Below are 22,238 nucleotides of genomic sequence, written 5' to 3'. Positions count from 1 at the left end.
CAATCACTGTGGAGTGGACACCAGCATCCAGACTGTCTGTATTTGCCTGGCATGTCTGCAAATCCTCCACCAACTGTCAGGACATAAATGTCAAGGTCTTCAGAGCCCGAAAATGAAAGTCTAAGCACACCCAGGACCACAACAACAGCTATTACCCTTCTGCAGCTGCAACCCTAATAAGAATACTTTCACTCGTTCCATCATCCTCAATGTGGTCTGCCTGAGTGGGAGCATTAAGGACACCAGTTTCTTAAATTTCTCTGTACAAGTGCACCTCAATGTGTTTGAAGACATAAATGGAGTATCACAATTAAATATCTAAGTGCCAAAGGAAATGTTACTGACAACATTCAATGGCTGTAGAATGTTCATTACATAGGACTAGCATGTGGTACTATATTCCTTTTCCCTACTGTGGCTTCCATGTATTTTCCCTTCTCATACACTGGGGGAAATTAGAAAACAGCCAGAAACCTGCAAGCTTAGGTGCAGGCATTTATAGTCTATAAACAACCAACACAGTAGTTGGCAAAAATATAGGGGTCAGCAAAGGCTAAATCATACCAACAGATCCTGCAGCTGGTTTCGTAGACATGGCTCTGGGACTGGTTTAAAAGGGTGTACAAAAATATGAATTCTTGATTTTTAATTTGTGATACATAGATAATTTCAACAGCAAAATAAACTATTCTTCTGCATAGTACTACAAATAAATAGATGTTTCAGTTCTTGGCATATTTGGATGAAAGCAACACTTTGCCTAACTCAGGTGAAATGTTAAAACATTTATTTGTATATTATTCAATCACAGGAAAAATAATCATATTTAACAGTTTGCTTAGTACACACTCCGTTCATACTGAATTATTTTAGATGCCAAGGGTTCCTTGCACAATCACTATGATTCAGCCACCTGATATTCTAGTCTGTTCTCAGTGTACTGACTCTAAGTATAGACTTTGCAAATCATGTTGGATGAAATTGGATGTGGCCAGTTGCTCATTATAATCTGTGTCCTATCTTGTATTTCCAATAAAAATAAGAAAAGTTTTTAGCTCTTCCACTGGCCATACCCCAACTAAAAGACAAAAAAGCTTAGCAGAAAACATTTTTTAAATGTAACCACTTTTAGAGACATTAGCAAGTAACGTGTACACACTATATTGTCTGTTCTGTCCTCTTTTGTCTCCTAGTGGAAATTAAGAAGTATGATGGAGATTTGGGGCCTTATTTAGAGTTTGGCAGACAGGTTAGTCCGTCACAAATGCGGCGGATACCCAGTCTGCCATATTACAAATTCATTACAGCCTGTGGCTCTTGTAATATTGCACATGGGATGTCTGCCACTTTGGATAGACTATCCTGTCTGCCAATAAGGCCCTAAATGTCCTTCACACTCCAGGGCCCACCCCATTTGCTGGTTTTTTCCTCCTTTAATACTTCAATCGTTCTTTGTCCTTTGACTTCTTTGGACTCCTATCCCTTTTTTTGTCACGATCTCTGTCACGAGGCTCATCTCTGTGTTTATCCTTTGATTTGCTGGAACTGTAGTGATTGTCACGCTCCCGAGAACGGCTGCGACTGCGGCTTTCATGGCGGTCCTTCTTTTCGCTTCTTCGCTTCTCTCTGCAGTAGTCATCCTCATGCTTTCTATGTCGTGAGTCTTTTTCAGAGTCCTAGTTAGGAAGAAAAATGTTAAAGTGTCTAATAAGATGACTGATCATTTTAAGACCAGTGTGAATGTTCAGTTACACAGGAAGCAATTATCAATCATGCATTAGAAGGTTGGCTCCAATATTGCTAAACTATTGCGAAATTAGTCGATAGGACCAATGTTTTAGATACATCCCATTTACACCCAGGTTTTGATCATTTCAGAGATATATTCATAAGAATATGCACTTATAAAATGGCATTTTCTCAAGTAAAGTAGCACCATAAAAAGAAACAATGGTCCTTCATCGTGGTACCCCATATGGGCTCGGATGCTGTTTAACTATGGCAAAACGGAAACACATGTACAAAATAAGATTATCCTCCGGTATATGTTAATGGGTTGTGGCTAGGGCTATTTTGAGAATTTCAAGTATACTAAAGCATCTATTCACACCCAGGAACATTTGACTTCATTGAAGCGCTATAATAATGCAACTACAAAACAATATGGGTCAAAAAGGGGTAAATTAATACAGTGGTCGTACCCCATTATATGAGTACAATAGGGGAGAGATTGTATTTCGAGACAGTGTGTCAATTTTTAAATAGATAGGATAAAAGAATACAATGTTTTTCACTTTTGATAATAGACAAAACAAGAGGTGGGAATGGTGCCTTAGATGTATCTCTTCCGAGGTATGCTTTAGAATTAAGATAACCGTGATCGTGTTTCATTATAGGTGTTTGCATGGAAACCTACAAATACAAGAGAGATTGCACAAAATAGATGTCTATACAAAGATGGACTAATGAGATACAATACCATCGAAACGCGTAGACGCAACAATTTTTGATACACAATCCTGCCTGCAAATACTGGTGAAAGAATGCTAAAGTTTTGATGGCATATTCCCAGTTTTGCAATTTTATTTTGTGATGGAGGTGTATACTGTATAGACTAAACTTTTCTGTCTAGCTGTTAGTGTCTCACTCTTGTTGTTTTCATGCCTATTAGTTTTAGGTGTTTTATCTTATTCCTTTTTAATTATTTTTCGTTATGAATTGTATGAATTGATGTTTCTTTTTTAATCCTAATATTATGTGTACAAACAATAAACATATGTGATTTTTTTTATATAACTTGTGTACATGTAGCTTTCCCCATTATATATGGTCAAATGAAAGGAGGTATGAATTTGAGACTAATCTGATATAAGTGTGTGATGTGTGAACATTAGGGTCGTTTCTTGAAAAGTTTCTACCCCAAGGGATTTTCTTCTTTTCACTGAAAAAGGGGTAAACCATAAGAACAAAGAGGATATTATGCTAGTGAAAGCCAAAAGAATATAACTTTCATTTGTTAAAACTCTTTCTGGCCGAGTACTCTGTTAAAGAATCTTCCCAAGAACCAAACTGGATACAGAAAACTCACAGTAGCTAACCTTCGCTGGGACGACACCCATGGGAGCGGATGTTAAATGTCCAGTTTTATGTACACTCTCCAGTACAGAGCGTGGTCCATGAGATTGAAATGAGTGCAGGTAAAAAGTGCATCTAACTTGGAAAATTAACCCAGAGAAAGTCCACTTCATTGAGCAGAAAGGTTGGCCAGCAGTGAAGAATCTGTATGTAGACAGAGTATCTACCAGAAAGAGTAGTACAGAAGGTAAGTTATTCTTCTAATGGATACTCCCTTCACTTTTTCGTTCAAGACACGCAGCCCCTTTCTCTCTCTGGTTTCAATCACACAGCCCCCCTTTGCTCCCTGGTTTCAGTCACACAGCCCCCCTTCGCTCCCTGGGTGCAGAGACACAGCCTCCTCTTGTGTTGCGTGCACTGCCTCCCTTTTATAAGTAGTGCTGACAGGACAGACAGCTTGCAATAATCATCCTTCAGAACCAGGTTCCCCAGTTCCAAATTCAACAGCTCTGACCATTGTGTCACATTCTCTCCATCAGAAAAGTTATGAGTAGGGAGCTACCCTTTCTGTCAGGAAAAGGATTGGGTCGACAATAATGCAAAAACGGAGTACCTTTTCCTGATTGTACCTTATGTCCGGTGTGCCTTCCCCTTTTGGGGTGACCACCGACGTGAAAAAAGACTGTGCAGTATTGTCTAGGTTACCAAATTTACAATGTGAAATATCAAGACCCTTCTGTGCAATGGGGAACCATGTATGAATCAAAGACTTATTTTTAAAAAAAATATTTGTGCGTTTATTGATAAAAATTTGTTAAAAAGATCATAGTATCACAATACTGTTACATGAGAAAACACTGTAAGATATATATTCAATTGATACACAACATATTCATAACACAATCATTAAAACAATTCTAAGTTTAAAAACTGCTTGTATAGCTATGTTTGCAAAAGACATATTTATACATAGTAGTAGAATAATATCTTAGTAGGAACAAAACTGTCGACGCGGCGTTTCGGTGCCTCTTTTATTCTTGCACCTTCTTCAGGACTCGTTCCCTGATTGATCACATCCAGGTCAAATTCCCTGGCTCTTTTTCTCTAGTCTTATGAGTCCGTTTAGCATCTGCTCATATTTTTCATTCCCTTTGTTGCTATGGAATTTCTTATCGCTCGATATTCTTGGTCTTTCCTCAGAATGTATGGAGTTTGACCACTTCAGTACGGTCCTATTTCCATTTATCTCTTGGTCATAAGAAGGACGCCTCTGGAAGCTCCCTTCTGATATTTCTTCTCCTTTCTCCGTCTTACTGTGTGACAAGAGCTACTTTTAATTTACTTCACTCTTATGTGTGTCAATCCACTCTGGAGTTAGAAATCTTTATGTTAAAGCCTTTTGACTTGGCTTCTATCTTTGATGGTGGGAGCTGAACTGCGTGGCGTCCTCCTTGCCTTCCGAGTCTTCTTAATCAAGAAGACTCGGAAGGTACATTTACATTTACAAGGAGGACGCCACGCAGTTCAGCTCCCACCATCAAAGATAGAAGCCAAGTCAAAAGGCTTTAACATAAAGATTTCTAACTCCAGAGTGGATTGACACACATAAGAGTGAAGTAAATTAAAAGTAGCTCTTGTCACACAGTAAGACGGAGAAAGGAGAAGAAATATCAGAAGGGAGCTTCCAGAGGCGTCCTTCTTATGACCAAGAGATAAATGGAAATAGGACCGTACTGAAGTGGTCAAACTCCATACATTCTGAGGAAAGACCAAGAATATCGAGCGATAAGAAATTCCATAGCAACAAAGGGAATGAAAAATATGAGCAGATGCTAAACGGACTCATAAGACTAGAGAAAAAGAGCCAGGGAATTTGACATGGATGTGATCAATCAGGGAACGAGTCCTGAAGAAGGTGCAAGAATAAAAGAGGCACCGAAACGCCGCGTCGACAGTTTTGTTCCTACTAAGATATTATTCTACTACTATGTATAAATATGTCTTTTGCAAACATAGCTATACAAGCAGTTTTTAAACTTAGAATTGTTTTAATGATTGTGTTATGAATATGTTGTGTATCAATTGAATATATATCTTACAGTGTTTTCTCATGTAACAGTATTGTGATACTATGATCTTTTTAACAAAATTTTATCAATAAACGCACAAATATTTTTTTTAAAAATAAGTCTTTGATTCATACATGGTTCCCCATTGCACAGAAGGGTCTTGATATTTCACATTGTAAATTTGGTAACCTAGACAATACTGCACAGTCTTTTTTCACGTCGGTGGTCACCCCAAAAGGGGAAGGCACACCGGACATAAGGTACAATCAGGAAAAGGTACTCCGTTTTTGCATTAACGTCACATTCTCTCCCCCACTGCACACCATACTGTCCCACTGAGAGGAACTCGCACTGCCTTCAACTACAACCCAATTGTGCCACGTTATAAACACCTGGATGCGGCTCAATTAAAATTACACACTAGACAAGAGAAATATGCTGCCGACAAAAATAAGTACAAAGTGTAATATCTTATCTGTAGCGTGTCCTTGCACATGCAGTGCCATGGTCTGTGCTACTGGTCTGCAGCCTGTCCTCATATGTGCTTCGCCATGAACAGTGCTGTTAGTCTGCAGCCTGTTCGCATGTGTGCTGTGCCATGGGCTGTACTATTGGTCTGCAGCCTGTCCTTCGTATGTGCAGTGCCATGGAGTGAGCTAACGGTTTGCAGCCTGCCCTCGTATGCACAGTGTATTTTCTTTACAATTGGTCTGCAGCCAGTCCTCATATTTGCAGTGCCACGAAGTGCACTGTTTGTCTGCTGCCTGTCCACATATGTGCTGTGCCACAGGCTGTACTATTGGTCTGCCGCCAGTCCTCATATGTGCAGTGCCATAAAGTGTGCTATTTGCCTGCTGGTTGTCCTGTTCTATGCAGTGCCTGAGGCAGTGCTGTGTGTCTTCAGCCTGCCCTCGTATATGCAGTGCCATGGAGTGGGCTATCGGTTTCCAGCCTGCCTTGGTATGTGCAGAGCCATTTTCTTTACACTGGTCTGCAGCCTTTATGTGCAGTGCCATAAAGTGTGCTGTTTGCCTGCTGCCTGTACTCTTCCATGCAGTGCCTGAGGCTCTACTGTTGGTCTGCTGCCTGCACTCGGGCATGAGTGCTGTGCCATGGAGTGCGCACTGTTGTGTAAGCCATGTCCTGTCCGCCTCTTACAGCACATCAAGGTTCCTTGATTTTCCAGCTATCTCTGAGCACAGCCACGTTCTCCTTATGTGCCGTCAAACACTCCCAAGTATCGCGCAGGCACTTAGTAATTGGTCCCGACAAAGAACAATCCCAACTTTCACCAGTATGTTAATATTTCAACCTTCTGCCCTTTAGAAGTTTTGTGCTCACAGCGTCTAAACAATCCAGGCGAAGCCCGCCATGCTTAGCTTCTGTTCCAAGCCCATTTCAGCCCTGATCACCATGGCTGTGCAGTCTATCTTCGTTAATTGATTCGTTGTGGCCAGAATCTGAACTGTTTTTTTGGGTGCTGTACCTTTACAAAGTGAAATATCTTGTAGCTTTTGACCCCTTGTAAACAGTCCCTTTTTGTAATTCAGAGATGGGTGCTCTCCTGTTTCCAGCTATGATGGCAGTACAGTGCAGTTCACGTCGTGACGTATGCATGTACAGCCAATTAAATGGCATCTTTTTTTATGCCTGCTGGGAGACCTGTTTTTGGGGCCGAAATAGTAAATATTACGGCTATTGCGCTTTTCAGTCGATTTTGCGATTATTTAGTGAATCGCGAAATGCTAGTTGCAGATTCCACATCTTAAAAATCAATACCAAAGCAAAGCCCATTAAAGGGGGTGGGTCTGAGAAGTGGAATTAGGCCAGGAACTCCTGCAGGACTGAAAACGTATAAATGCACAATTGAGAATCGATACAGTGGTGCCTGGTGAAGATATGACAGAAGCTTACATTATGGCTTGGCAGATGTCTTAGAATGACATAGCCCGAGCTAGGCTGTATTGCTGCCTTCGATCTATTCGAATGACATCAGAGGCCCTCAGGGTGGCTCCTTTTGTTTTGTTGCCAAATACAAAAATACTTGATGCAAATGACAATCTATAGCAGTATTGAACGCCTCTGGACTGCCTTCTCTTTCTCCACACAGGCATAACTAACAAACAGCTGATTATCAACATGGTATTCCCTGTCTTATCAATATAGGAGGTAAGAACATGACATGGGTCTATTAGAACCAGTGCTTTAAATGGGCCGGTACTCACCGGTACAGAGTACCGGCACTTCAAAATTTTCGAGCCGTCAGTACCGGCACTTTTCTTTAGTTCAGGGAGTGTACCAGTACCCTGATTGATGGGACAGCAAGAACATGGTAGCCATGACGTAGCCTTTTGCGGAGAGGCTGCTAGATTAGCAGCTCCCATTTGATTTTCGCAGACATCTGGGGTTGGTGAGGGCTTGCGTCACGCTGTGATTAACAGGACAGGGTCTCGTCAGACCATGCACTGTTAATAAGCCGTCAACGACGATTCGGTTGAAAGTGCTTTAGCCTCCCCCCTGCTGGTCAGTAATTCAGTCCTATTTAGGATATTGCACTAAAACAAGTAGTAGGGAAACACAATCCTTCACCTTCGACAAAGCCGGTTTTCTTTTCAACACAGGAGCTACTTCCCTTTGTATGCCCCTCCAACACTAGTCGCTGAATTTACATGATAACAGCGACATTACAACAGGTTCATAAGTGTGAAGGTGCCCTGCCCAAAGAGCAATGAATAGCAGGGAATGCTGCAGCACTCCGGGATATGGATCTGGTTGGGGGAAAACGACATGAACACTGAAGGAAGGGGGGGTTGGAATGGAAAAAAGTGAGGTGACAGCTGACGTTAGAATTGCCACTTTTTTTCAGACACAAATACCAGATATTTGTTCATGTCTGAAAAGGGTGCTTAGAAATGGTATGTTAACACAAATATGTGTAAAGTATAAATATGTTGTATTTCTTGAAGTAATTGGTTTAACTATTGAGGAACCACATGTGATTTCAATCGAATCGCCTCCTTTAAGCTTGGAAGCAGTCTGATCAAGAGAAATTAAATAACCTTTAACCTGAAATCTAGTTTAAAACGCTGCCTTGCAGAATTTACAGGGCCCCGACGGCGCTTGCGTGCACACGCACACTTTCACAGCTTGGAAATACTTTTCTACTTTTGAAGTGATTACATGATTCATTCTTTTATTTACTGGAAACATTATAAATCCTGATTTAGCAAGTTTTTTTTCTGCAAGCCTATATTTAAAAATACAGCCCTCAGCAGTAAGCTTATTCTATCAACAAAAATAACGATGTATAGCACAACGAAATACTCCTTTGAATGTGGGTAATGGGTTTGTGTACATGTCTGCTTGTTTCTTTCTGTGTGTGTGTGCATGCTTGAGAATATATAGCATTGTGCCACACAACAACAAATAATGGCATGACATTAAGAAGTTGCAAATATTACAAAACTAGAAAAAGTTACCATATTATCCTGTTTGGCTTTGATTTTGTGTAATGATTTAACCTGTTTTGTTTACATAAATACATTTCTTTTGTGTTTTGATATGTGCTGCAAGTGGTATAGAAGTTATTATGTATCATCCTGTCTTGCCGTTAACCCCGCTCACTTGCCACACCTCTAGCTCATTTTAATGAGTACCTGCACTTATTTTTTCCCATTTAAAGCACTGATCCGAACCCTTCTCTTCCTCATATGGATGTGGTAGGGATAACAATGAGGGAACTGTAATGGTTGGCCCACATAGAAACGTGACAACACTTTCAGATAAAATGATGCATGCGCACAAATACCAGCTAGATAGAAATGAACGTAATATTCAGAGGTTAAATCGGCAAGACCCTATGCTCACTCATACAATACGCTTAAGTGACTGCAAGGGGAAACACATTTTCAAAGAAGTCACAACGTACAGCTAGTGCTAACTTTCAACCAACCGGTGGTTGCGGCTGGGGGGCCAAAGGCACTTATTTTTTGGAGATCGGCACTTTTCTGCATCAGATAATTACAGAGAACACGAGAAGGAAAAATAAACAAAGAGGAAAGACAGGGGCGAAAGACAAGAAAACCGTCACACAGGGAGAAAGCATGAACCTGCAAGAGGGCGACAAATGGACAGGGGGTGTCTGGTAGTGGATTAAAGAGGCATGAGGGGGGTTTAAGACTAACAGCCTTGGTATTCACAGTGCAGACGTTAATTGCACCAGCTGTGGGATTTAGAGTATATCTTTCTTTAACAAATTAAGAATGGTGTACAGCTAGGTACCAACTCAAAAGGTGTATACATCAGAAAATTCAAAATCACATTTAGGGGTTCCTACAGCCTGAAAATGGGAGTAGGAGGAAACAAATGAAAGCCCATGTATGAGAAGCATAACAGTAAGCGATTGTAGTAACGAGGGGTGATCAATCAAATGAAGAAAGGCTGAAAGAGGAGGTTTGAACTTTTAACTGCCCACAGCAAAGTTTTGCCAGGCTAATAACAATGCAAACAAAAGACCATCAGAACATTTCACATGAAGGGAGTTAACATGCATTTGCTCACACCAAAATTTGAGCTCAATGGCCTGAATAAAAGGACTTGGTGAAAGGGAGAGGGCAGTCAGAATGACATCTATCACTTCTGCTGCCAGAAGGTCAATTGGCTCCACTCAAACACCATGACTGAAGGTGTAGATCAGCGTTCTTAACATCCTGGCAACAAGGTCGGGACACACGGCGCGTCATTCTAGTAAGGTATTCTGAGATATCTATATCTGGATGGCTGCCCATTAACCTCATTATTCTTGACCTATGAAAACCGGCAGCCCCTCTTAGGACTGATTTATACGGGCTTAATCTCATGAAAGGAATAACATATATGTATACATTGCTATTGGATGGAAAAAACGTATATGCATGTTCTAGGCTCAGCTGCTTCACTTCCTCGAAATTTTCTCAAAATTGGTTTGTTTGATCCTGTTAGATTGTAAGAAGACTTGGAATCTTGTGTTTACCACTCTACTTTTTCATACATTACCTTTGGATACAGCCTTGAAAAAGTCCCAAGCAGGGACGAAACACGTCATCTTAAACCATCTATGGAGCATCTCCACCAACATCTCTATGGTCACTGTTAAAGAACTGTAACCACGGTTACAACATTGTGTGCTTCTTTGTAGATCAGGACCAAGTATAAATATTTTTCATCTTAACATTTGAAGAGTTGATGAAAATGATGAGTTTTTTTTTTTACTACAGTGCTTAATGAAGTATGAATTTGAAATACAATATTCCTTGTTTTGTTCTTGCCTAGGAACTTGTTCATCTGGTCCAGATACATACATTGTGGCAACAGGTGCGGTTTAGAGTTCGGGCTGTTTTTACTTATTTTATACTGCTCTAAGGATAGTGATATGCGGCCACAACAATAACCTGTGCTCAGTTCAGACTACCTTTCTTCAGGACGCATAGAATTAGAGATAGAGGTGGAAATGCACACAGGTAGTGGAAATGTTCTCCTCCAGGTGGTGAAGCCAGCTTGTGGATAGCAAGACGATACCTACTAAGTTACTCTGCCTTATGTTGAGGGATCCTGCCAGGCGATTGGCTGATTCAGTCTTAGCAAAAATTCATAGAGTGCTATCCAGCACTACAGCCTCAACGCCTCCAGAAAGAGAACTTGAAGACCCAAATCACACTGCTTGTTGCAGAAAGCCCATCTTCAACAAATAGTCGTCAAGGTACAGAAGCACATGTATACCCAACCTGGGGATATGGGCCGCAACCAACATGAATTTTGTAAAATCCCAAGGGGGGATGTAAGACGAAATGGTAAAAACAATGAACTAAAAGTAAGTGGATTCCACCACCAAACACAAATAAGTCCAATAGAACTGCAGGATCCATATATAAGAGTATGTGTCATCGAAGTCCAGGGACATCATTCAAGCCTCAAGCTCCAAGGCCTGCAGGATTTGAGTGAGTCATCATTCTGAACTCTTCCATTCAAGGAATGACGTAAAACCTCCGAGGTCTAAAAATCAGCCAAAGCCTCCATCCTTCTTAGTGACAAAGAGGAAACAGAAGTAACAATCAAGCCCCCATTCTACCTTGGGCACTATCTTTATTGCCCCTCTAGTGAGAGGCCCCTACAATAGTCCATGAACGTTCCTCTGATACTGCAGGTGGAACCAACACATTGGGAAGGATAGAACCACTGAGTGCATAGTCTGCTTTGTTGCTAAAAGGGCAGGCCTTAAGGTCTTAGCCCTCAAAGAAGGCTACATTTCTCAAAAAAACATATGATGCACCACCAGGTGTGTTGGTTAATATAACTAGTATCCAAATCTGCTGAGTCCTTAAGTGCAAGCTATAGGGTCGAATCCACATTGCCACATCCTGGCTATCCTTTGCACAGACTGTTCAGGATGCATGAAGGTCCTCGTAACAATGGCAAAGGTTCACACAACATCTCCCAAAGGATATGACAATAGAGTGCCAAAAGAAAGAGCAGAAGTATTTAAAGAATACAGTGCCAATCTGACTTTAGAGAAAAGAAAAGTTACCTATTTTTAGTCCGGCATCATAGGAATCTACATTGAATGCATAAGAAATAGATAATTCCACACTGAATGCATGGCACCAGGAGAATTTGTCATGGATAAATTGCCAATTGAAATGCCCTACAAGGTATTAGTATATCTCTCTTTTTGCATTGCATTTTTTCCATTGCAAAATTGGTATGCAAGAAAATGTGTGAAAGTGTGCGAAAAGAAATGGAAAAATACAGCCTGATCGGCCATACTTGAAAGATGAGACAAAGCATCTCATCTCTAAGATTCTAGAAGCTTCTGTAGCAAGCTGGTTTTTAATGTAGTAGTGCCAATGTAAGGAAACAACAACAAAAAAGTCCACACAACACTTATTTGGTTTACGGGGCATATTTTAACAATCACAAGTGCCCTACTTGCAGTAGTGTGGTCGAGCAGTTTAGGCTTATCAGAGGGGAGTGTGAAGCATTTTTTACACACACAGAATCAATAAATGATGCACACACTGAAAAAGGAATCAGAGACCAATTTATAAACATACCACACATTTTTATATACATTTAGACTCCAAGTTCTTTAGAGTAACTTTCATACTTTCAGATATATTGATTTTACGAATTAATAGCAAAAATAGAACCCAAAGGAGGCCTCAGGTTGTGTGGACCCCCTAGTCCGAGGGGACAGTGTCTGGAGTCACAGGCCCTGCTGTGGAGCTCAGGGGCATAAGGTCTTGGCAGACTGGCCACTGGAGGTCAAGGCTCTGACGGTTCGTTCTTCCGAGGCGAGAAAAACAAGACAGCAGTGCCACTCTGGTCGTGAATGTCATCGGTCCCGAAGTCCCTCTTCGTGCAGGAAGATATTCCACGGTGGAGGTGTCCGGGTAAATTATAAACAAGGTTTGGCTGGTGCAGGTACTTCTGTACTCAGGATTTCGGTGCATGTGCTTCGGTGCTCAGGATTTCAGTGCAGGGGAGCTCCTGGAGGGTCTAGCATCTCGAAACTCAGCAGAGAAACATGGCTGACCTCCCAGAGCCATGAAGACCTTTTCCTGATGTGATGCTTCCTCAGTGGGCCCGATGGCCAGCAACACGGTGTACCGGGAAGATGTGGTTTGTGCCTGCAGATGCAGGGGGATGGCTCCTCCACCCAAGGCAGATGCTAGATAGTTGTGAAACTGCTGTGCAGTCCTCCAAATGTTGGGGAAGATGCACAGCTGCAGGACGTGCCGGGTCTTTGCAATTGTAAAGGCACAAGCAACCATGCAAGGTTTGGCACCAAGTTTGGCGCAAGTCAAAACTATCCGTCTGGTTTTGGGGTGATCCTAAATACTCAATGTTAAGGGTGGTTAGGGGAATACAAGGTGGAAGTCAATGAGCTTCCGACCCCTGGGGTGACTACCCTCCTATATGACCACTTCCTGTGAGTAGTGGTCATAATCCTGACCCAGAATTCTCTAATTTCACCAAAAGCAATATGGTGAAACCCTTCTCTGACTATCCACTTCAGGTGGCCCACCTTGGGGGGTGCCTTCCCTGTAAGTGCATGACCTCTTCTGAATATCAAATTACCCACCTGCTCTGGTGCCACAGGGGGCCCAGGGGTGGCATTCCCCCAGGCCTAGGAGGAAGCTGGGTTCTCATATCAAAGACGGCAGAGGCTTTGTAGCCTCTGGCCTCGATAAGCTAAATCAATAGCCACCCTGCTGGAGGAGATGATAACATCTTCTGCTGAAACCCGTCTGTGGTAACAGGCTGCTGGAAGATACCAGTCAACCAACACAAAAAGTGACTAGTAGGCTTACAATGGCACCTCTAGGGTGCCCTCTGGGTGCAGGTCATAACACATCTGATACTGGCATCAGTACATGTTTATCAAGACAAGGTGTTTGATACCAAACACCATTATATTCCATATAGCCAACATGTACCTGGGTAACTCGTAATGACCAGTGCCTAGTACATATCCTCAAAAATGGCTTGCTGCACACTTGCAATGCTTAGTAATGGAATGAAGCAAAACCAAAGGTGGTGATAGACGGAGCGTTGACAATACAAGCACTCACCCCCAGTCAACTGATCTGGGTTTAATCCATCACCATTCTTTAGCCCACTCTGCCACCCCAGTTCAGACATGGCCATATGCAAATTTTATTTATTTATTTATTTATTCAAAGTTTTATATAGCGCGAACAAGATCCTTACAGATATCAGAGCGCTTCACAGAGACAGGGGTAGGGGCAGCAGGAATGGACCGAGATAATGGGAGCAATATAATAGTCACTAACATAATAGGATAACAGTAACGTACAGAAAACATAGCAATATACAATCAGGTAAACAAGTAATATAAGACGGCACAAGTCATTGATCCCACTACAGAAGGGTTCAGGTAAACCTTGGATGTGTGGATGGCTTATATCAATTTCTTAGGATAAAGAGAATATCATTTATATCAATTTCTTAGGATAAAGAGAACACTGGGTGGGGGCATCGGGAGGGTGATTCAATAATCCAAAGTGTATCATAAATTGGTCGGTAGTAAGAGTAGCGTAGTAGTGTCACCATCAAGTAGGAGTATAGTGCCAAAGGACAAGGTGATCAGTGATACAAAGCGATGCAGAGTCTCTGATCCAGCACCTATAAAGTTCAGGAGATCTTGGCCAGAAGGATGGTTTTCACCTCTTTCTTGAAGAGTGCAGTGGAGGAGATAAGCCTGGTTTCAGGAGGGAGCGCATTCCAGATCCTGGGTGCCATTCCTGAGAAGGAGCGCTTGTATGTTTTTTCTTTCCGGAATCTACGAGGTTTCAGGAGTAGATTTTTTGTACTTCTATTGGATCTCGAACCTCCTGATATAGACAACTTTTGAGCCAGGTAGTTGGGTGCATTGTGGTGCACGGCCGAGTGTGTCATAACTGCAATTTTTAGCTGTATTCTGGCTTCAAAAGGCAGCCATTTTAGGGACTTTAAGTCTGGGGATATATGCGAATGTTTTCTTGAACCAGTAATGAGTCTCGCGGCAGCGTTCAAGGAGGCTCTTAGGGGTGCTGTTGTGGATAGCGGGAGTCCGCTGAGGGCCACAATTCCGTAGTCTATGCGAGGGATGACTAAAGCTTGTACAGCAGTTTGGAAGTCTTCGGCAGGGAGGAAGGGTTTAATTTTCCTCAGTGTGTTGATTTGGAAATTAGCTCCTTTTGTGGCTTTGCTAACGTGCTGCTGCATGTTGAGCTTGGCGTCGAGTGTGATTTCGCAGAATCCACGATGGTAGGTTGGACATTGAGTGCTGTTAGGTTATTGAGCCAGGTTTGGTGGTGGAAATTTTCGCCGGGGGTGAGATGAGTAGGAACTCAGTTTTCAGAGCATTTAGTTTGAGGTGATTATCGGCCAGCCAAGATTGAGTGTTAATAAGTGTGGAATTCAGAAGTTTGATATCTTCCGGGGATTGTAGCTTTAGGTAAAGTTGTGTGTCGTCGGCGTACATATGGAATTGAACATTGGATGCTTGGAGCAAGGTGGCGAGCGGTTCCATGACGAGGTTGAACAGTGTGGGGGAGAGGGAGGAACCTTGTGGAACACCTAGATCTGCAGGCACAGGTGTAGATAGCACATTGTCGATCTTGAACTTCTGAGACCGGTTATGAAGGAAGGACGAAAACCATTTGAGAACAGTTCCCGATAGACCCATTCTAGTGCTTAGCAGCTCCAGTAAGTTCTCATGTTTGACTGTGTCAAATGCTGAAGAGAGGTCAAGAAGGATGAGGAGGCAAGACTCATTGCGATCAAGGATTTGGAGGGCGTCATCAATTATGTGTGTCATAGCTGTTTCCGTGCTATGTTTCGCTCGGAAGCCTGATTGATGAGGGTTGAGGAGGTCAAATTGGTCAATGTGTTTTGTTAGTTGGAGTTGGACACATTTCTCCAGCAGTTTGGCCAGGGTGGGTATATTGGTGATGGGACGGTAATTGTTTAGGTCAGACGGGTCAGCTGTAGGTTTCTTGAGGATAGGCGTGACTTGCCCCACCTTGAGGGAGTCTGGAATGAGACCTTGTTGAAGGGAGCTGTTGATGATTTTGGTCCAAAGAGGGAGAAGCAAGGGGATGAAGTCTTTTACAGCATTAGCAGGTAGGGGGTCTATGAGGTGATTAGAGGGCTTCAAGGTGCAGAGCAGTTTGTGTATTGCTTCTTCCGAGTAGGTGTCGAAGTACAGCCATGATGCCTTGTTTTTAGGTTGAGTGTTAGACATTCTGGTGTGGTTGGGGAATCGGCTTACATCCATGATGAGGTCATTTCTTATGTTGTCAGTCTTTAGCTTAAAGAAAGCAGAGAAGGCTTCACAGTGTGGGGTGTCGCTTGTTGTGCTGTTTGATTGTAAGGGTTGTGTCTTTGTTTGAGTCTTGATTAGTTCGAACAGCTTTCTTGGCCTGTTTTTGCTTGGTCCAACTGGCGGCTAAAGAAGTCCGACTTTGTGCGCTTTATTTTCCTGAAGTAGGCATTTCTCTTGTTCTTAAGCGTTTTGAGATGCAGTGATGAAGGGTCAGATCTCCAGGTACGCTCTGCCATTCGCATAGTACGCCTGTCGTCATTGAGTCTGCCGTCATACCAGGGGTTAGAAATTTTGGTGGAGACTCTCTTCAGTTGCAATGGGGCGACTTCATTGACTATTGTATTCATAGAGTCAAGGTAGTGGTCGGTCAGTGATTGAACATCCGAGGCACCTGAAGGGGGAAGGAGGAGATTGCCGATGTGGGGAGGCAGGGTAGTGGGGTTAAGATTCTTCATGTCCCTTTTCCAGGTTTTGGATTTGGTTGGTTGAGCCGGGTTAGGTTTAACTTTTTCGTTGATAAAGAAGGTGATAATGTGGTGATCTGACCAGTCGCAGGGTTGTTTCGCCTCCAGTTGGGTAGAGTCCTCTTTGGCGATGATGAGATCGAGTATCGAGCCTTTGTCGTGTGTTGGTCTATCGCATATTTGGGTGAGGTCAAGCGCATTAAGGAAAGTTTTGAGACTATTCACCACTGTGTCTTTCTGATCGTTCCAGTGGAGATTGAAGTCACCCAGGTAGATTTGGGTGGTCTGCCGACCGGCATTGGATGTGATCGTGTCCATGAGTTGGTGGGTGAATATGAGGTTGTCACCAGGCGGGTGATAGATGAGATGTAAAGCACAAACTTGTTTGCCCTCGCTGGTGATGTCGAGGCAGAGGAGTTCACAGGAAGTAAGGGAGGGGGAGGTGGCTTTAGTAACGGAGAGGTTGCTCCTAAAAATGCATGCAATTCCCCCGCCTGTCTTGCCAGGCCTGTCCAGTCTAATGATCTGATAATTGGGGGGGACTAGTATGTCCATAATCGGGGTAGAGGCTTCAGTAAGCCACTTTTCAGTCAGAATGGCTAGGTCCAGATCCATTGCTGAGACGAGATCAGCGATGTCGGAGGAGTGTCTCTGGGCCGATCTGCAATTGAGTAGGATGCATTTGAGTTTGGGAGTGAGAAGGGTGGTCGAGCCTTCTAGTGTGAGGGGGACTTTTCTGAGGTTGTTAGGGACGGAGCCTCTGTTGCTAAGGGTTGGGAGCCTCAGAGGATTTGTGAGAATTGTGGGTATGGGGATGTGTGTGTTGGATATGTGTTTTACCGGACCTGGGCCATAAGAGCGTAGGAGAGAGCATAGGTCGCGGTCCGACAGTGAGTTGAGGACACGACGGGGGCGGTGGGAGTTATTGCGGACGGGGATAGTCGGCCAGCGCGGGGGTCGTTGGAGGCGAGGGTAAGTAGGGAGGGTGCGTCGTTTGTAGGGTAGTGGGATGGTGGGAGGTAGACTGGGCTGTGAGAAGAGAAGGTCTTTGATTGCGTGGAGATCTTTTTTGACTTGTAGGAGATCCTCTTTGACTTGTTGGAGGGTGGATAAAGTCAGGTCAAGAGGTGGATTGGAGATGGGGTTGGTGGTGAGAGCCATTGGTGGATCGTGGAGTAGTGAGCTGGAAAGTGGGCAGGGTATCGAGGGGGGGGGGGGGGATATGCTAGCGTTGTTGGAAGGTTCTACGGTGATAATGAGTGGGATGGCATTCAAAGTGTGGGCGGATTTGTGGGCGAGGGGTGTGGGTGAAGTAGGGGGAGGGTGGGAGGCATAGGTAGTGACGTCAGTGGGAGACGGTGCCGGTGAGTTGAAGAGTGAGTGAAGGTTGATGACAGTGGGGGAGACAGGAAGGTAGTGGGGGCTGAGAATAGGAGGGGAGAGAGGGGGGGATGCTAAGGTAAGGGAGGCGGTATGTTCTGTGGGACTGGTTGGGAGGGTGAGAGTGTCGTGAGTGAGAGTGGGGAGGGAGCTGGGGAGGGATAGGGATCTGCCGTGGGGGGGATGGAAGGGGGGGGATAAACTCCGGACGGTGGTGTGTTGTGGGTGGGAGTTGTTATGTCAGGGGGGAGAGGGATGTGAGAGGTACGAGTGGGGGTCAAAGGGGTAGTGTTAGAGGGGCGGCTACTGTATGAGGTGGAGAGATTTGTGACTGCGCTTGGGGAGTGTGGGGCGGTAACAGCAGGTGGGCGATTGACTAGGGTACTGGGGGTAGAGGTGAGGAGCGTGTGGATCCGACGCTGAGCTATGTTAGACGTGTTGTGGGTGGGGGCTGCGACGTCAGGGGTGATAGTGCTGGTGGAGTTCTGGGTGGAGGTCCGCAGCTTGGAAAGATGCTCTTTGAACTTGGGGAACAGGTTGTCTAGTAGTTCCCGGTTCTTGTCCGTGGATTGAATTAGGACAATCCCGTTATTGTAGATAGTAATGGTAGTTCTGCCAGGGAAGAGTAGGGAAGGTGTGATAGAGAGAGTTAGGCCATGAGTTGTTTTCCTGGAGGTGGAGATGGTGAGTAGGGTTAGGAACGCTTTTCTCCATTGGGCTCTGCGTGAGGTGTGGAAGATGATATCAGTGTTCAGGGCTCCATTGCCCGGTGAGAAGTAGGTGTCGGCAAAGGGTGTTTCAGGGTGCGACCTCAAGAGGTTATGTTTAAAGCGTTTAGCGGCTTTTTTGGTGAGAGTGGAAGGGTAGTCGATTCTAAATGTGTGCTTAACGATGAGATCCATGTTAGGATGGCTGTAATGTTGGGTGTAGGAGAAAAGACGACAATAAAACTGTCAGCCGTTGGTTACAGGGCATAGGAGTGACACTAGTGAGTGGCCAAAAGTACCCAAAAATATAAGAGGTAGCAGTCGGTGCAATCCAGGAACAAAGTGCGTAGGTGCAGCTTACACAATGTACACTATATGCGAGGTAGCAATCAGCTTACACCTTGTACAAAATATGAGAGGTAGAACCGGTTAGGTGGAGCCAAATTTACACATCATAATGTAAGAGGTAGCAGCGGTGTAATCTAGGTGTAGAAAGTGGCTGGGTGCAGCTTACATGACTAAACGAAGTAAATGAAGTAGTAATAATCAGTGCAACATAGTGGTAAAGTGAGATGGAAGTAGCTTACAATAATGAACCAAATAAATGAGGTAGCGAACAGTGAATGATAGGGATAAAGGTGAGCTAGGTGCAGCTTACAACATATACCGTATACAAATAGGGCTAAACTACTAATGAATTACTGGATCCAATATAGGTGCAAACAAATTACTGCAATAACAAGTATGACACTAGTGAGCAGCCGGTAGAATATGAGGTAGCAATCAGTGCACTGTCGGTGAGGAAAAGTGAAAATGGGTGTAGGTTACATAAGGTGTAGAATACCAATAGTAATATAATACTGCAGTAAAAGGCAGACACTTAAGCACACCAAGAACACCAGGTTACATAAAGTGTAAAATACAATAGTAGTATAATACTGCAGTAAAAGGCAGACACTTAAGCACTCAAAGATTCAAATCAGTCTGACCCTGTGCCTCTTGGGAACCGTCCAGCCCGAACTGCCAAGCCATGCCTTCCCTGGACCGGAAACAAGCTTCCGAGGACCGGTTTCTGGCATTACAGCCGTCTTCAGCCCGGCTTGTCTGAATCCAGGGGCAAAGTGAGCAAGGGACTCACGTCTGAGCATACCCTGCCAACTTATGGCGAACAAAGCAAAACCAAAGGTGGTGATGGACGGAGCGTTGACAATACAAGCAATCACCCCCAGTCAAGTGATCTGGGTTTAATCCATCACCGTTCTTTAGCCCACTCTGCCACCCCAGTTCAGACATGGCCAGTAATGGAATGAGGCATCACAGCAGTGTACGTGGGCACTGCACAGAGGAAGGGGGCAATGTTGTGTTTTCAGAATGGTTTGCACCATCTCATGTATACTGCAATGGCAGCCTGTGTGCAATTTCAGTGTGGCTACCTTTGGGGCGCACAATACATGCTGCAGCCCTTGGCGACCCTCTTTGGTACCCATGACATGGGTACCAAGGGCACAATTTACCAGGGACTTACAAGGGTGCTAAAGTCCTTGTTAACTGGGTTTCAAGTGAGCACCTGTGTAGTTTTTAGGGAATGAGCATTGGCACTGGGGCGAACTTGCAGGAACCAATTAAAAGCGTTAGTACCAGTGAGCAAAACGTGGTGGTGACCATGTCTAAAAGAGGAACTTTATTACATATTACATATTCCCCCAAGAAGGATGCACTCAGCTTGCAGCTGCCTCACAGATCCAGTTCTTGTTTATGGTAACATCAGTGGAAGAGATAATGTTGTCTCTGATTTACAATGCCGAACCATTGATAGCCAGGGAGCCAGGTGGGTAGTTTAGGATTTCCACAAAGATTCATGAATAGCCCAACAAGTAACCTTTTCTTCTGTATCAAAGGATCAACATAGTAATAAAATAGAGTAGCAAGCGAATATTTATTTTTTTAAATCAACCCAAAGGTGGCTGTTGGGGAGCAGAAATAAAATAGAAATTAGCTTTAAATGTACAGAAAGCAATTTGAAACGAAGAGAATCCCTTTTAATAGAGATTTCTCAGAGTTCTTGTTCATCTTAGCATCTGCTTGAGAGTCTGAACCTACCCAATAACGCTCATGAATGTGTGCCAAATCCAAGCTCTCATTGATCCATTTTCTCTAGAAGAGAGGGCCTTAGGCTTTCCTGGCAGTGGTTTGTTAATTAGCCGGCAGCATAATGTGATCCAGGACACTAATCATTAAGCAATAAATTGAACTCTTCTACTGTCTATTGAATGGAGGATATGTTCTGCAGCTGAGAAAGGAATGGGAAAGAATGGAGGCAGATTAATACTTTGGTTAATATGAAAGTGAGAACCGAATTTTGGAAGAATTTTAGGATGAGTTCTTGCCACCCTATGAAACTGGAAAAAAGTGATGCGTTCTATTGCCAACAAAGTTTGCAATTCACTCACTTTTTCAGTAGAGGTGCTGGCTTCTAGGAAAGCTGTGTTCCGGGAGAGAATGGTGGAGAAATTATCTACCTGGAGGGGACACTATGTCCTTCCAGAATGTCTTTGAAGACTGGAAATGTCAAAAATTATTGTGGCTTTGGAGATTTTCTGTAGAATATAATGAGGGCCAGATGAACCTTTCTTGATGCAGGTCAGTGGTTGGCTTCAGCTAAATTAAGCAAGAAGGAAAAATATTCCTTTTGGCAGGTGACTGGATTGTGCCCTTTTTTCCTGGCACCAAAACCAGAATATTTTCAATTTCAAATATAACCATAATTTTCTGAAGTGATGTTTAGCATCAATATTTCTGTACAGGACAGTGGAAGATTCAAATGTCCATACTATTTGACTTCAAGGAGCCGTGCAGCCAAAATCAATTATGTTAAAACGGAGTATTGGATTTCCCCCTGAAGCTTGGTCAGCAGATCTGGATGGTACAGGAGTCGCCTGTGCGATGGACATTTGGAAGGCATCAGGATATCAACACTGCCTCAGCCAATCTGGTGCTATCATAATTTATGTTAGATATCTATGCAGTGTCAGAAGTACGGGAAATCGGCTGTAAAGCAAAGGCCTCAATCATCTGATGAAAGTGGCCTTCTCTATATGCCCCAGTTCTGGTGCCTGGACATGAAGTCTCTCCATATTTTGTTTTTTTGCCATTGTGAGGATCTCCATAGAAGGAGTTCCCTATTCTTCAAAGATGTCGTTTAGGACTTTGAGAGCCAGTTGGAGTGCTCAGTGTTCCAGATATTATTTATAATATGAAGTTCCTTTGAGTGCCCCCTGCTGCATGTACTATCAAGTACTGAAAATAACCTTCCAATCCTGAAAGCATTCGTCACTATTCTTGAGATTGGAGCGCTTTACAAAAAAACAAAATACTACCTTGAGCATCTTGCACCACCAACCTCAGGTTTGTTTTGCTACAGTGATTAAATTGTCTTCCCAATTGTTGTTCTTCAGACTTTAGGCATTGCTGCATGGGTCTCCTGTGAGCCTAGAATATAGGCTACTCGCTGCCGCCCTGTTGGGTTGAAGGTTTTCTCGAACAAGTGACATTTTCTTAGATAAATTATACTCCTAATCAGAAAGAAGCAATTTTTTTGGTCAAGCACGGACTCCAAATAAGACAGCCTCTGCAACAGTCTGAAGATCGGTTTTTGAAGGTGGGTCTGAAGACCTAG

The 22,238-nt window shown here is 43.5% G+C and overlaps 1 protein-coding gene across 1 annotated transcript in view; it reads right to left on the bottom strand.

Moving 5' to 3' along the window:
• Positions 1–772: 772 nt before the first annotated feature.
• The window catches only part of PPIL4 (peptidylprolyl isomerase like 4), a 272,134-nt gene continuing 250,668 nt past the window's right edge, over positions 773–22,238 (bottom strand). Inside the window, exon 13 of the mRNA XM_078648659.1 lies at positions 773–1,676. Within this exon, the coding sequence (XP_078504785.1) occupies positions 1,434–1,676 (243 nt within the window). The 3' untranslated portion in view covers positions 773–1,433. The remainder of the gene's footprint in view (positions 1,677–22,238) is intronic.

Source organism: Lissotriton helveticus, chromosome 6 (genome assembly GCF_964261635.1).
Source record: "Lissotriton helveticus chromosome 6, aLisHel1.1, whole genome shotgun sequence".
Taxonomy (NCBI): domain Eukaryota; kingdom Metazoa; phylum Chordata; class Amphibia; order Caudata; family Salamandridae; genus Lissotriton; species Lissotriton helveticus.
Note: the sequence above shows the minus strand (reverse complement) of the source record. Positions and strands in the feature narration are given on the sequence as shown.